General features: G+C 45.9%; 1 protein-coding gene across 1 annotated transcript in view; it reads right to left on the bottom strand.

The window, feature by feature from the left end:
- LOC117670021 (pregnancy zone protein-like) overlaps positions 1-15,919 on the bottom strand; it is an 82,290-nt gene that overhangs the window by 33,070 nt on the left and 33,301 nt on the right. Inside the window, exons 9-16 of the mRNA XM_034424876.3 lie at positions 14,171-14,285; positions 12,481-12,590; positions 11,034-11,195; positions 7,494-7,718; positions 4,710-4,773; positions 3,411-3,553; positions 3,041-3,190; positions 1,385-1,549 (exon numbers count right to left, since the gene is read on the bottom strand). Of these exons, the coding sequence (XP_034280767.2) occupies positions 1,385-1,549; positions 3,041-3,190; positions 3,411-3,553; positions 4,710-4,773; positions 7,494-7,718; positions 11,034-11,195; positions 12,481-12,590; positions 14,171-14,285 (1,134 nt within the window). The remainder of the gene's footprint in view (positions 1-1,384; positions 1,550-3,040; positions 3,191-3,410; positions 3,554-4,709; positions 4,774-7,493; positions 7,719-11,033; positions 11,196-12,480; positions 12,591-14,170; positions 14,286-15,919) is intronic.

Raw genomic sequence — 15,919 nt, 5'->3', positions numbered from 1 at the left:
GAGGCCGGGGCGAAGGCACGCAAGTGGGCTGGGCTGCAGTGGCCACGTGGTTGAGGCAAGCGAGTTAGCAACTGATGGAGCCAGAGAGCAGCAGTTGCTATGCCGTGGCCAAGGCGGGCAAGGTGAGATAAGTAGTGACTGGGAGGGGAGGGGAAGAGTGGGGCGATTAGCTGGTTCTCCAAACTGCACAAAAATTTAGCAACCAGTTTGCCCGAACCAGTCCGAAGCGGCTGAATCCCACCTGTGGCTGCATCCTCTGTACATATTGCTGCTCATTTGGGTGGCACTTAAAGGAACAGACAAGGAACAGATGGAAATTGGCATCTGTTAGCCATCTATAGCCAGAAAGCCAATACTTTGATGGGTCTGTAGCAGAGAAGCAGTGGGAGAGAAGTCTTCGCATACAGATGTCAAATTCGATTGTGTCACATGATGTCTCGGCAAGTATCACGATGTTTATTTATTTATTTATTCAATTTATATGCTGCCCCTCTCCGAAGACCCAGGTTTTTCCCTTTGTGGAGCTGGGGTATGACGCATCCAATCTGCGGGCCGCCAGTTTGACAGACCTGTTTTAGCTGGTGGCAGCTCTTGGCTGATAGCAATAGCAATAGCACTTAGAGTTATATACCGCTTCACAGTGCTTTACAGCTCTCACTGAGAGGTTTACAGAGTCAGCCTATTTTCCCCAACAATCTGGGTCCTCATTTTACGGCTCTCGGAAGGATGGAATGCTGAGTCAACCTTGAGCTGCTCAGAATCAAACTCCTGGAGTAAACAGTGAGTTAGCCTGCAGTACTGCATTCTAACCACTGTGCCACTACAACTCTTAACTCTTGGTGCAGTGATCCATTTAACAACTGTAGCAAGAAAAGTAATAAAATGGGGCAAAACTCACTTAACAAATGTCTCACTTAGCAATAGAATTTTGGGCCTCAATTATGGACATAAACTGAGGACCACTTATAAGGTCAGATTAAATCCCAGGGCAGCTGATTAGAAATGACAAACCATTGAGAAAATAAGGAAAGTATATCACGAATGAAGGCGAATATACGTGTCCCAGGATAATGTTGCAGGATCCAATCTGATTTTGTCTTCCGAGCTTTCGGACTCATTCTGGAGCCCATCTTCAGGGAACCTCTCTACCAGAATGTATGCTAGTTTCCTGAGGATGGGCTCCAGCACGAGACCGAGAGTTCGGAAGATGAAACCTCTGGTCCTGGTGACCAACCCAGTTTGGATCCTGCAAGGAAACTATCTATATGGATCTGCCCAGGAAGATACCAGAAGTCTACTTCAGCTCAGCAGAGAACCTACTAGGCATTTCTCCTTATCTAATGAGAGCATCTCCCATGTGGGGAATCATAGCTTTGATGCTTACCCTGAATATGTTGTAAGAATCCCCATCTCCAGGGAAAAAATTTGGTGGGATGCCAATGTTTTCAGCCCTGAATGGTTGTTCTGCAGGACAGGGATGAAGATTGGTTTCATCCAAAAAGAGGTCATCGGAGAAGAGGTAAATCTTCTTGGGAAGGAAGTTGTAAACCTAAAACCAGAAAGGCTGCAACTGAGGATGGAGATTTGGGCTAGACTAGAGGAACTTGCTGCCCATTAAGCTATTAGCCAATGAAACAGACTGTGCATAGCAATAGCAGTTAGTAATGGCACTTAGACTTATAGTATGCATCTATGTTTGTGTTCTGTCCCCGTCTCCACACACACACAAACACAGTCAGCCGAGGGTTAAGAAAGCACTTGGCACGCACACAGGTTGTTATCTAAAACTTGGCAGCTATACGAGCATCGACTGCCAAGGGCTTTACTTCATCAGATAAACAGAAAATACATACAAATTGCAAATAGTCCAGTTCCAAACAAGAAACCTTTCGGCAGCTTTAAGCGTTGTTCAAGTGACTAGCCAGAGTTAGTTTTTGTCCGTCACAGAGTCTTAAATGGCCACCACACTCTCTTATATAGTTTCTGGGGTGTGGTCCAGTGACTCAGCCTAATCCCTGGCACGCCTCCTCAACTGCTGCAACCGTTTATCATGCCTTCGTTGGCGTGGATCCAGGAATGACAGATCGCCTCCATCGCTCTCATCGGAGACACCTGGCTCCTCTTCCTCGGCCGGCACTTGAGGCAGAGCCAGAGGGGAGGCGCCTGGAGAGGGAGGCCTGGCCGACTCCTCTTCTTAATGTTCGGAGCCTTCTTCCTCCGATGAGATAGGCTTGGAGGGCGGGACCACAACAGTTTGATGGAGAACCAGAATTTGGCTTCTTGGTCTGTGTCCTTCCCCAGTACTGTACCCTGGCTCTGGGACTCTTTGTCAACTTCAAAGGGAGATTTTGCTGATTGCAGCCATTGCCACTTTTCAGCTCCCATAGAGTCAGTGGGGAGGATGTCAGTTCCACACAGCAACAAGAAATCGTCGCATGGGAACAAAGGTCATCTAACCAGATGTTCTATTAAGACTTGGACAGTTTTCATGATCTGCATTTATTGGGAGGGAGGGAAATTCTATTCTTTAATTATGTGAAAACTGTGGGAACTAGTTAGAGTTGGTTTTGCTTCATTCTGTGCAGACACGATGTACTCAATAAAGTTTAGTGTAAAGAGATTGGATCGTCTCAAGCTTGCTTGCTTGGTTGGGTTTTTCAATCGGAACCTTGACACTCTGAGACGGGGACTGACTCAAAGTTCCTCAGGAATTCTACTCCTAATCCATTACTTTCACCAGTATAACACACTATTCACATTATGGCAAAATCTCTGAGCTGTGATATTGGGCTATCCTCGGTCTACATGCTTTGTCCTTCTATTTTTCCTACATTTTCTTCCCCTAAAATTAATTTATGAACAATTTTCCTTGCTTCTCCTTCCCTGCAGTCCTCTCCTAGCAATTTAGTAGTGACCGCTATCTTCTGGTGTAAATTGTAAATAAACGGCTGCAAGTGATCATATTTGAAATACATCTCTATGGACAGTAAATTTGGGATGAATCCAGCAGGAGCCCAAATGAAATGCAGTTGGAACTCACCTTCTCAGGGGAGAGCTCGGCTTCAGGTTTCAAGAGAAAGACACTCTGGTCAACGGCATGGATGGCACAGAGGGAACCGGGGGAAGCTGAAAGATGGAGTTGGGCTTTCTGGCCAGGCAGACCTTCTTGATCAGAGAACCACAGTTTGGCCTGTAAACATAAACTGGGTCTTTGAAAAAGCCACTTCCTCTTGATGTGGAATGAATGGAAGGAGAAATTAATGGAATGAAATCATCCTTGTTGTTATGCATACTGTAACCTTGAATTGTCCTCTGTGACTAACCTCAAGCCACAGTTGAGGCTCAATGGAACTATTGGCCAACTCCCCAAAAATAGGCTTAAGTTTAGCCGATGTTTAACACAACTTTACCTTGTTGGAGAAGCACTTTTCTACAGTGAAGTCTCTCGAGTCAGCAACGAGTTCTCCACTGGGCAAAATGGTATAGAGGAGCAAGCGGGTCTTGGGAGCAGTGTCAACATCCACCAAGAGATTCAAAAGGAAGTCCCCGTTGGCTTTTAAAGGATGAAATTCCCAGGTGGAAGAAAGAGAAAGAGAGATCAAAAGAGACATATAAATTTCATCAGACAGACAGACAGACAGTCAGTCATATATGATGACAGATATAGACAGAGATGGATGGATGAATAGAGAGAGAGGGATGGATGGATGGATGGATGGATGGAATTAGGTTCAGTTGGAATACATCAAACTTCACCAGGGTGACCACAACAGGCTGGGAAATGTGAGTCAAAAATGGATTGTTGAAGAATCATAAGCTGAAGGACTTCAGCTGCTGTCTTCTTTTCAGTTGTGAGGGCTTGCCTTCTCCACAATAAATTTTAGGTTTGTGGTGGCAATGATTAAGTCGGTGGTCCCACTTGTTTCAGGGATCCATGAAGCAGCAGGTGAATCTCCCTCCAGTAACATCTCCCACTGCACAGGAGAGCAACGGACATAAAACAGGCCCCATGGCACATGCCATGGAGTCCTTCAACCCTTTGCCATCCTAAAAACCTCAAATGCTGCCTCAAACCCATGAGTCAGTGCTGTTAGTAGTGCCTCCCCATGGCTCTCCAGGGTTTCTGGAGACTCTGGGTTAAACTTGGGACCTTTTGTGTACCAGGTGATTGGGAACTGAATCCCATTCTCTATCCTTCATTCTTCCACCTTGCATGTTTTGGTTATCCTTGAAAACAAAGTTACGTCCAGCATGCCAGCCTGCTGACTATAAGAGACTGAGCCCCTAATCCTCTCTGTGGGTCTCCGAGAAGGGTCTGTCCCAGAGGAAATGAAGAATAGGCATCTGGGCAGCCTTCTACCGTAGTTGCAAAGAGACATCCCTGTGATGCCCAGCAAAAAACTCAAGATGAAGGAAGCGGCTGCAGAGATTTGGGAGAAATGGCCTACTGCTTGAGACCATCCCTTTCCTCTGCCCAATGGCAGGGCTGGCTGTGTGTGCCCACCTTCCATGCCCTGCCAGTGTGAAATGGGATACAGTGAACCCAGCTGTGAGTGGGAAAAGGAAGAGAGGTTTTTCAGATGTACAAGGGGCACCCAGCATTCAGCAAGAGAGAACTGGAGCCCCATAGATGGAGTCACCCCAGGAATGTCTGGGAAGCTTTTTGCCAAGCAGGAGGGGGGAGTGTAATTTGGAGGGCGAACATTTACCTTTTCCCTGTTCCACTGGCTGCCGGTGTGTCCCTGTTTGTATGATGTCCCCCTTAGCTTTGATCTGCATGGAAAGAAGAAATTCCTGCTAGATATGCTAGGGCTTGGAGAAATTGATTGATTGATAACTCTAAGCACTGGCTGTCATGCTAGATATATGGACCCCTAGAATTGCAGAGCTGCAATTGCCTAGTTTAACCTTTTGAGAAGTGTGTAAGATTAAAGGTGCCTGATGGCTCAGCAGACTGATAGCATTGTGATTAACACCAGCTGTCTGCAATTAAAGTAAGTTCGAATCTCACCAGGCTCAAGGTTGACTCAGCCTCCCATCCTTTCTAAGGTAGGTAAAATTGAGGACCCAGTTTGTGGGGGCAATAAGCTGACTTTGTATAAATATACAAAAGTATGAAGGCTATTGCTTAACGCATTGTAAGCCGCCCTGAGTCTCCGGAGAAGGGTGGCATATAAATCAAATTTAAAAAAAAAAAATTAAAAAAAACAACAACAACAGAATAATAATTCACCTATGGGGTTGATCAGGAATCTGGTGAATTTGATGATTGCCTGAAGGGAACATATGTTGAGATGGCAAGGCTAAAATTCAGGCCTATGCAGGCCTTCGAGGCCATGGAAAATCCCAAAGGAAATGACTAACCTGTGGATTAGCATGTGACCAAAACTACAGAAGGTGTGCTTGATTATTTTTATAATTTGTATATTTCTATACCTTATCTGTTGTGTGCCAGTTTCCTCTTATGTAACCAAGCAAAAGCAAAGAAATGTATAAATATCTGCCTCACATTGTGTTCGGGATTCTCCACTTTTAGGGAGCACCCATCTTTATTCAGATGAATAAACGTGTTTGGCTTATCAAGACAAATCCGGACTCAGTCTTTTATTTTTTCACCGAGTCACATCTGAAACCCTGCATAACAACGGAATCGCAGTACTTTAGTTAGCAGCTGCAAGATGTGGCTTGAGCAATTGTTCTGAAGTATGCAACTCGAGGCAGCGCCAAAGGAATTGAGGAGCTGAAATGTCACATCTAGTTGTATAATTGAACACAAGTTCTCCACTTCTAGGAAAAGGACTCCGTCTTAGAAAAACCAACGCCCTGAAAATTTCCATTGTTATCCACCAGATGCTGCCACAGCATTACAGATACTTCATTATGTTTCTGCAAGATAAACTATAAGCAGGGAGTTTCCAGATTACATGTAGTCCTCAATTTACGGACAATTTCTGTGTCTAAGTAAAATAGTTGTGAAGTGAGTTTTCCCCATTTTATGACCATTCTTGCCAGAGTTATTAAGTGAATCACCGAGGTTGTTAGTAACATGGTTGTTAAGTGAACATGGCTTCCCCATTGACTTTGCATGTAAGAAGTTCACAACAGTGATTTCCTGCCCCCAGGACACTGCAACCGTCATAAATATGAATTGGTTACAAGGATCTGAATTTTAATCACATGAACGTAGGGCTGCTGCAATGGTCAGAAGAGAAATGGTAATGGCACTTTTTTCAGTGTAAATATAACTTCAAATGGTCACTAAAGAAATGGTTGTAAGTCAAGTTCTGCCTGTACAATATATATAAATTGGTTAGCAAATGAATCCATTTTTTGGAATGAAATAATTCAAAAATTATCCAAACCTTAGGCCAGGGGTCTCCAATCCCAGGGCCCCAGCCCACTACTGGGCTTTGGACTATTCAGAACAGGGCCACAGAAGTGGCAGGCAAGAAATGCTTGTGCGTATCCACACTTCCACGAACAATGTGCAAACATGTACATGTATGTTCCTACTGTGTGAGCAGTGAGAGCCCATGCCTGCCACTGGTGTAAATGGAATTGCATGCACACTTGCCCACCGTTCACACGGAACCAGCTCCCCTACCCCCTCCCACCAGTCCACATAGCTGGAAAGGTTGGGGAACTCTGCCTTAGCATGTTAAGACACACACACACACATATTAATCATGATTAGTATTTTCTGTGAATACAGGTTTTGAATCTCTGGGCCTTTCCTAAGTAGAAATGCATCCATGCCATCCTTGAGTTTTCCAAAAACTAACTTGATATGAATCTGCTCTTCCCAGTAGGGATCCCCCTCCTTTCTCTGTGGCCTCGGTTTCAGCTCATTGCAATCACCTTCCAAAATCATTGAAAACCTAATAGATGTTACACTTCTTGAGCACAAATACAGTACTTTTAAGGAAACCTTGGACAGTGGCAGAAGAATAAGAGAAAACATTACTTGGACATAGTTTAACTGGGATAATCACAAGTTGGAAGAAAACACAAAAGTGTAGCTTTGGATCTCACTGCTGACTTTTGCTATAGTGGTTAAAAATATCAGCCCAGAAACTTGAAGGCCGTGAGTTCTAGTCTGGCATGAAGCCAACCGGGAGAGTGTGGGTCAGTCCCTATTCTAGGAAGAAGATAGGGACAAACCTCTTCTGAAAATGTTACCAAGAAACCTGTAGGGAATTGTCCAAGTAGCCACTAGGAGCCAAGATGAACTTACACCAAAAAAGAAAAAAAAAAGCCCAATTAGGAGGTTTGCTTTCCCAGATACACTCACCCTAACAAGGGTACAACTAAGGATGATTTAAGCGGGACTCACTCAAGGATCATGGGTAAACAAAGGCAGCCCTTGGGGCAGAGTGAAAAAGGGAAATTGCCTCAATATATTTATGTTGTGGTTCAGTGCACATTGGAGAAAGGCTGTTTAACAGAGCCAAGCAAACATGCCTTGTGAATGCAGCCATCACCTGAGGACTCACCATGTAATAGAAGACAATCTCGTCCTGGTTCTCATCACCTCGGTTAAGGATATAACGCACCCGAACCGGCTCACGGTGGCCACAACTTAATGTCTCTGACACAGGCTCGATATGTAGATAACTTTGGCTTGGAGAATAAAGCACGTGTGCCGTGTGAAATGCGTCAATGTGACGGGGTGTAACCCAGTGGATGCTACCACACCAAGATAAAACTTGATACGTAGCCTGAGAGGAAAAACACAGATTTAGAGGAATTAGGTGAGAGACTGGCTGAGAACATTTCATTGGCAAGGGCAAGAGAGATGGGCAGTTCAAAAATGTGACAGATCAATAGATGATAGATGTTAGATATAGATATACAGTAGATATTCAGTAGATATGGATAGATGGATGGATGGATGAGAGAGAGAGGAAAGAGAGAGAGAGATGATATATAGATACCCTGTTTCCCCCAAAATAAGACATCCCTTGATAATAAGCCCAATCGGGCTTCTGAGTGCATGGCAATAAGGCCAAGTGCTTATTTCAGGGTTAAAAAAAAAATAAGACAGGGTCTTATTTTCAGGGAAACATGATATATACTGGGGGTGTCAAACTCAAAGCCCAGGGGCCAGATTCGGCCCGTGGGGTGCTTATATCTGGGAGCCCGTTTTCGCTGGCAGAGTGCTCAGGTTACCACAGGTGCCCCTGACACGAGTGACGTTGAGCTGGCCATGCCCACCCTGGCCACGTTTACCCCGGCTCGCCAAGTTCAAACACAACCCTGATGCAGCCCTCAGTGAAATTGAGTTTGACACCCCTGATATATACAGTGGTGGAATTCACTAGTTTGGGCGAGCCGGTTGTTAAATTACCCACCCCCGTCTATCAAAGTGGATCCTGGGTGCTGCGTTGCAATGAAGAAATGAGAACGGAGCGGCTCGCACGAGGGAAGCAGAAGGCCGCTTTCCCTCCTTCTTCTCCCTGCTCCTCCTTCCCTCGTGCCAGCCGCTCCATTTCCCATTTCTCCATTGCAGTACAGTGCCCAGGATCCGCTTCGATAGCGGGGTGGTGGTGGTAATTTAACAACCTGTTCACCCAGAGTCAGGTTGGCTGTCGTAGGAGGCTCGTCCCGCATGTGCGGCAGAGCTGGAGGACGTGGATGGCAAGTGAGATGAAAAGGGGGCTGTGAAGAATCAACTGCAAAAGTCGTGGCACACAGCAAAATGTTCTGTGGGAAAGGGGGGAGGGTTGGCTTATAAAGCGCCCAGCCCAGGCTTAATGGAAAACTATCAACCATGGACCATACAGGTAGTCCTCGGCTTACAACCACAATTGAACCCAAAATTTCCATTGCAAAGGTAGTTAGTTTCATGCCACAGTTGTTATGTGAATCACTGTCGTTGTTAAGTTAGTAACACCTTCGTTAAGTGAATCTGGCTTCCTCATTGACTTTGCCTGTCAGAAGTTTGCCAAAGAGATCACATGACCCCGGGATACTGCAACCGCCAGAAGTACAAGCCAGTTGCCACGCGTCTGAATTTTGATCACAAAACCTTGGAGATGCTGCAACGGTCTCACTTTTTTCAATGCCGTTGTAACTTTGAACAGTCACTAAATTAATGGTTGTAAGTTGAGGACTACCTGTATATGGGCCATAAGGCTTAAAACTTCTCCTTTGCACAAATCTACAACCAGGTTCCCCTGCATATCCATCTCCTTTTGCCTGTTTTCACTCTTCCTGCCCACATTTTTCTGCTTGGATGGGGGGATTGGATTAGTTGACCTACAACCGTGATGGCGAACCTATGGCACGCGTGCCACAGGTGGCACGCAGAGCCATATTGGTGGGCATGCAAGTGTTGCCCAAACTCAGCTCCAGCATGCACACGTGCTCTGGCCAGCTTATTTTTGGGCCTTCTGGGCTCACTGGAAGTTGGCAAACAGGCTGTTTCCAGCCTCTGGAGGGCCTCCGGTGAGGTGGGAAGGCTGTTTTCGTCCTCCCCAGGCTCCTAGAAAGCCTCTGGAGCCTGGGGAGGGCAAAAAAAAGGCCTACCGTGCCCACCATGCTGTCACATGCCAAAAGTGGGGAGGGAGCATGGGGGGATCGTGCACACATGCATGGGGGGGTAGGGTGCCTAGAATTATGGGTGTGGGCATGTGCGCGCATGACTACCCCGCACTCCCCCAGCTTTTGGCACATGATGGCAAAAAGGTTAGCCATCACTGACCTACAAGGTCCCTTCCAACTCTGTTAATCTGTTAAATTTTCCCAGTTTCCTATCCCAACGCTTGCAAATTTCCCCCCCCCAACCACCTGTGCGTTTACCTCCCTACCCCCACCCTACTTAACCAGTGTAGGACTCAAAATCCAGTTTTTGGGGAGGGAAGATCACATACATCTCTTTTATCCAAAATCTAGAAGTGAGCAGGGTCAGTTGTTCTGTTCTATATATGGACAGAAGATCACAAAGAAATCTTCAGGCCTGTGGGCTAGACTGGGAAGTTAAAAATCCATTTGGGATTAAAGCCACAGGGGACCTTTCCTACCCTGGAAATTACAAGGTCGTGCCTCTGCAGGGATCTCAATGGTTGTGATGACCTGCTGCAAGGCACGGAGGCAACACAGTCAGCTGATAGTTCAAATGGCCCCTTTATTGCTCCAATTTTCCCCCAAACATTTCTGGCAAGTCCCAGAGCACAGTGATCACACACACACACACACATACCTCCAGCAGCCTCTGGCTGCAAGTAGTCCAGCACAACACTGTGAATACAACGGCTGCAAAGCAAGAAATCCAGCAGGGCAAGGAAATAAGTCAATGAGTCCAGGAAGCAAAGGCAATTAATCCAGGAAGCAAGAAATAAAGGAAGGAGTCCAGGAAAAATTCAAACGTCAGCAATGGCACACAACACTTCATGAATTCAGTGTTTGTTCCTGACAAATGCCCCTCCCCACAGCATCTCCTTAAGTCTCAGTCACCAGGTGTGCTTTGTGAAGAGGGGCAGGGCACTCTGCTCCTGAGTCGTTGGGTCAGCCTGCACTGTTCCTGCCTTCTCTCCACTCTCCATGCTCGAGGATCAGGAGAGGGTGGACCTTGCTCATCGCCTGAGCTGTTCACTGCTTAGCCTCTCTTGGTCATCCTGCCCCTTTTCCTCCCTGCCTAAAGCCGTCCCAATCCAGAAACGTCCTGGCCTAACTCAGCCTGCTCCTCCCCATATTCCTCCAAAGCCAATGAAGTTGATCCAGTTCTGGTTCATCTTCCTCCAGATTCAGGCTCCAACGGGGTCATGACATTGGTGACTTTTGAAAGGATAATATACATGATATTTTTGGAGTTAAACAACAGAATGAGCAAGATGGGAACTCACCTTAAAGGAGAAAAAAAAGACAGCGACAATGAGCAAAGAGAGACAGAAAAAAAAGAGGGAAAAAAGTGGGGAAGCCCTAAGTAATTACCACTGCTGATGAGCTTTTGTCTGTGTGTGTGTGTGTGTGTGTGTGAGTATAGAGAATGTGTATGTCATAAAATACAGCCATCACAAATCCAGGAGACTAACCATAAGAGGCAAAATTCCGTGTGTGGAATCAGTGGTTTCTATGGAAAATTGAGCTCTTCCCTCAGCATCCGTCACTTGATTGAGCTCCTGCTGTCTTGACATTATCAAAACCCGCACTGTTTCATTGTGGATCGGCACCTCGTTGCTGTCTACCAGCTTCACCTGCATACGAAAAACCGCCACATTGACCCAACTGGTTGCGGCCAAATATTTCAGGATTTACCAATGCAATTTCTATTCTGCCTGTCTTCCAGGGACGCCAAGCTTCCCCATCAAGCCATCCTAATTTATTCCCCATCGCTACAACTCTTGTGAAAAAGGGGAGACTAGCAAGAGGAACTTGAGCCTGGGAGTAGGTTTTGGGACTGCGGCTGAGAAAGAAAAGGGACAAGCAAGGAGCCACTGGGAGATGGCGTTACAGGTTGGTTTGATAAACGGACTCTTTGTTACGGAAAAAGGGCTTTGGGAGCTTCAAAGCAGAGCGTCCAGAGGGGATGATAGCAATAGCAAAAGCACTTCTATACTGCCCCATAATGCTTTACATACCCTCTGGACAGTTTACAATGTTTGCCCACAACAATCTGGGTCCTCAGCTGCAGGCTAACTCACTGCTCACTACCAGCAGTTCGATGTCCTGAGCAGCTCGACGTTGACTGAGCCTTCCAGCCTTCCGAGGTTGGTAAAATGAGGACCCAGATGGTTGGGGGCAATAGGCCGTCCCTGTGTACCGCTTAGAGAGGGCTGTACAGCACTGTGAAGCGGTATATAAGTCTAAGTGCTATTGCTATTGCACTGAGGCATGATTGGGACTTTATGGTGGCTGCCATCTTGACTTTTTGGGGCTACCACCATCATTCCCATGGATACCCCTGCTTAATAATCCTGCTAATGAATAAAGGCTGAAAGGTTCCTATTGTAGACTCGTTTGCTTGCTTGCTTTCTCCTTCCCTCCTCCCTCTCCCTCTCCCCCACCTCTCTCTATCTATATCCTCCCTCCCTTCTTTCCTCCCGCACTCCCTCCTTTGTCTTAAATGGTATAAGATGATCTGCTTGAGCAAGGGATTGAAGTAGAACAGCGCCACCTCCCCCCCCCCAAATCTTTTGGGCAACAGGGACTGGTTCCAAGGAGAGAGGTTTTTCTGTGGACCAGAAGGGGCATGGTTTCACATGGTTCTGCATCCCATGGATGTGACTTCCCTGTTTCTGGCATGCCATGGCCCGGTACCGGTCCATGAACCAGAGGAAGGGGACCCCTGAACTACAAGACATCCAAGGTCCCTTCCAAGTCTGTTGTTATGTATTCCTTAATGCTTTTACACTGCTTTTGATCGTTCTAGCTCAGAGCAGCTGGCCAGCAGCTGTTAGGGTGAAGAAATGGCATTGGAGCAGACTGGAGGGGCCAGCTGGGCTGATACGGCTTAAATCCAGTTTTGCAAAGAAATCTTACCTTCACGACATAGGGCATGCCGGGTTTATAGTAACGGTCTGGGTTTTCAAAGGTAATTTTGCTCAACGTGGACGTGATCTCAATGGATTCTGTGCTATTCAGCTCCACTCCTGTTGAAGAGAAGTGTCATTTGCAAAAGGCTGTTTCATTCCCTTCCTCTCCAATTTCCCAGAAACTCCTTGTCTCTGGAGTGCCAAGAAGCCTGATTCTTTTGACGGACATGTGGATTTCTGCTTTGGACAAGGGGTTGGAATAGACAATCCCAGGGTCCCCCCATGTGCAGATTTCTCTGACGTGTCTATGAAGATTCTCAGTCATCCAAGTCATGGTTGTCCCAAAGGTGCTTTTTCAAGGGGCAACTGGACTTTCTGGTTTTTCTTGGAAGACGTTTCGCTTCTCAATTCAAGAAACTCCTTCAAAGAACTGAAGAAGCTTCTGGATGAGAAGTGAAACGTCTTCAAAGAAAAACAAGAAAGTCCAGTTGCCTCTTGAAAAAACACCTTTGGGATTTCTCTGACATACTAATTCCCTTTGTTGGTTTGAATTTGGCACTCAGTAGCCCTTTAAAGGTTTCCTCCTGTCCAGTCATGAGTGGCTCAAAGGGGTAATGCGCATCTCCAGTTCTCAGCCTAGGGAATCTGTTGTCTGAGAGACACTTCCATCATCATGTGGTCAGCACAAAAGTATGGAACGCAGTAACCTTTCCCATTGAAAAGATATCTATTTTTCTACCTACATTTGCATGCTTTCAAACTGCTAGGTTGGCAGGAGCTGGGGCAAGGACGGGAGCTCACCCAATCCTGCAATGCTCAGGACTCGAACCTGAGCTGTCAGCTTCTCAGCTGATAAGGCCAGTCTTAACCAGGGGTGGATTCTACTTATCTTTACTACCGGTTCACAACGGGGGCACGCTCTTGCACTTCTGCGCATGCGCAGAAGCATTCTGATGATGCTGGGCGGACCCTCTGGCCAGTTTTACTACTGGTTCTATAGAACTGGTGCGAACTGGGGGCAACCCACCACTGATCTTAACCACTGACCCACCACTCTCTTTATGAAATATCGAATTTGATTAGTATGTTTCAGAGTGCTTGGAACCAGCTGATTTCCCCCCCCTCAAAAAAAATCTCATCACTTCACTGTCTGTGAAATGGGTGTTGTTGGAGAGAATAGTTTTCTCATATATAACTCAGATGCCAGACTTAGACAGGGGGTGTTTTTTTCTATCAAGGTTGACTCAGCCTTCCATCCTTCCGAGGTGGGTACAATGAGGACCCAGATTGTTGGGGGCTGACTCTGTAAACCACTTAGAGAGCACTGTAATAGCAATAGTCCTTAGACCTATATATCGCTTCACAGTGCTTTACAGCCCTCTCTAAGTGGTTTACACAGTCAACCTATTGCCCCCAACAATCCGGGTCCTCATTTTACCCACCTCGGAAGGATGGAAGGCTGAGTCAACTTTGAGCCTGGTGAGATTCGAACTGTCAAATTGCAGGCAGCCAGCACTCAGCAGAAGTAGCCTGCAGTACTGCATTCTAACCACTACACCACCAAGCACTGTGAAATGGTATAAGTGCTGTTACTATTGCTTTTCTCCCAAACCTTCCTTGTAGGAAATGGAAGCTTTAGCTCTGGTTCTGAGCCATCCTGTCAGCCCGTTGGTCCTCTTCTGTTTCATGAAGGTTACCTGTCCCTTCCTCTGTGATTTTGCCTTCTACGGCGATGGCCATTGAAAAACCGAGCCACATCAGGTTGAGCTCTTCCGTGTTCACCACCTTGGAGAAACAGCCGTCTCCATCTGCCTGCATGCCACAACAACCAAGAAACAGCAGCCTGTGATCCCTTTGCAAATAACCTCTTGCGTTCCTTGTTTTTCAACCTGATGCCTTGTATGTGTCTCTTTTTCCAGTGCTGCTGTAACTTCACACCCTCACCAAATGAACTGTTGTAAATTGAGGGCTATCTGTACTGAGCTCAACCTCCTTCTGAATTGATTGATTGGTTTTGATTGATTAATTTTACCAGAATCGGGTCACTAATAAAGGAAAATTAAGTCCTGAATATTAATTGGCTCCAGTTTCCAAGATACAGCTTCAGGTCAAAATTGAATCAAAACAATTCAAAATTGCGAGGGGGATGTGGAATTATGCTCCGTACCGTCTCTGCAAAATATGATATCGCAATGAGAATAGTGCCATCCCAATCGTTACAAATGTATTATTTTTATTGAAACCAGTAACTTTCCATTCATTTATTGGTTTTTCGTGTGACATTTTTTATGCTTTTTGCATGAAAAACTGACAAGCGCTAACATCAGATTAAAGAACAAGGTTCCATCTTTATTCAGTATCTAAACTGGGCTTTTTAGCTTTTCTCTTGTGAACTGCAGTGGGATCATCCCTGGGGAGATTCCAGCAGTAATCGGAAAGCATGGACGGACTCCGTTTCCCTCGGTATCTTTTCTCCATGCCTGCGATATCCTGGTGGAATCTCTCCCCATGCTCCTCACTCACTGCCCCACAGTACAAAGGGAAATAGTCTAAATGCGAGTGTAAGAAGTGAATTTTCAGTGACATGTTTGCACCAGGAGCTTTATAGGACCCAAGCAACGTGGTTTTCATAGCCGTCTGCCTTGCTGTTCTCAAAGTGAAGGTAAATTGATACACTGCCAGGTGGTACCATTTTCATTGTTCTACCATACTTTGTTGAGAAGTTACGAGGTGTCATGAATGATCATGAGACACCTCCATCCCTTGTAGGTAAATATTCTCGGCTGCACATAAATCTTCATTGTGAAACATCTTGAGAACTTTAGCTACCCAGCACCTTTATCACCTATTTTCTCGTTCATCTAATCAAAATATGTAAGAATTAACACATTTTATCTCGGAGGTTGATAATTTCCCAAAATTTGTAGACCGGTGTAAATTGATTATGTGCCTTCAAGCCAATTTTGCTAACTCCAACTTGTTCTTTCAGGTCTCTCAGCGGTGCCCCCATCGCTGTAACTGAGACCCTCCACCTTCCTGCTGGACTTCCACTTCTTCTCTTTCCTTACACCTTTCCCAACATTAGAGCATCTTTATTTCTTTTTCATTAGACCTTCTGAATGCTTTTCTGAATTTTCTCCCATTGCCTCAGTCATTCTCACCTTGATATAGAAGTCCTTGACTTATAACCACAATTGGGACTGAAATTTCCATCTCTAAGCAAGTTGGTTGTTAAATGAGTTGGGAAGGAGCCTTGGGGCTCTCTGAACTTGGTTGTTTTCTTTCAGACGTTTTGTTACCCAACTTGGTAACATCATCAATGCTAGTAAGGGAGTGGGGTTTGCTCTCAGTTTATATTCTAGTGCAGGGGTCCTCAAACTACGGCCAGCGGGCCAGATACAGCCCACCAGCACAATATATCTGTCCCACTCAGTGGTTGGATTAAG

Source organism: Pantherophis guttatus, chromosome 2, assembly GCF_059756535.1.
Source record: "Pantherophis guttatus breed Tessera chromosome 2, ASM5975653v1, whole genome shotgun sequence".
NCBI classification, from domain to species: domain Eukaryota; kingdom Metazoa; phylum Chordata; class Lepidosauria; order Squamata; family Colubridae; genus Pantherophis; species Pantherophis guttatus.
The sequence above is the reverse complement of the archived record's forward strand: the minus strand, read 5'-3'. Positions and strand labels throughout refer to the sequence as shown.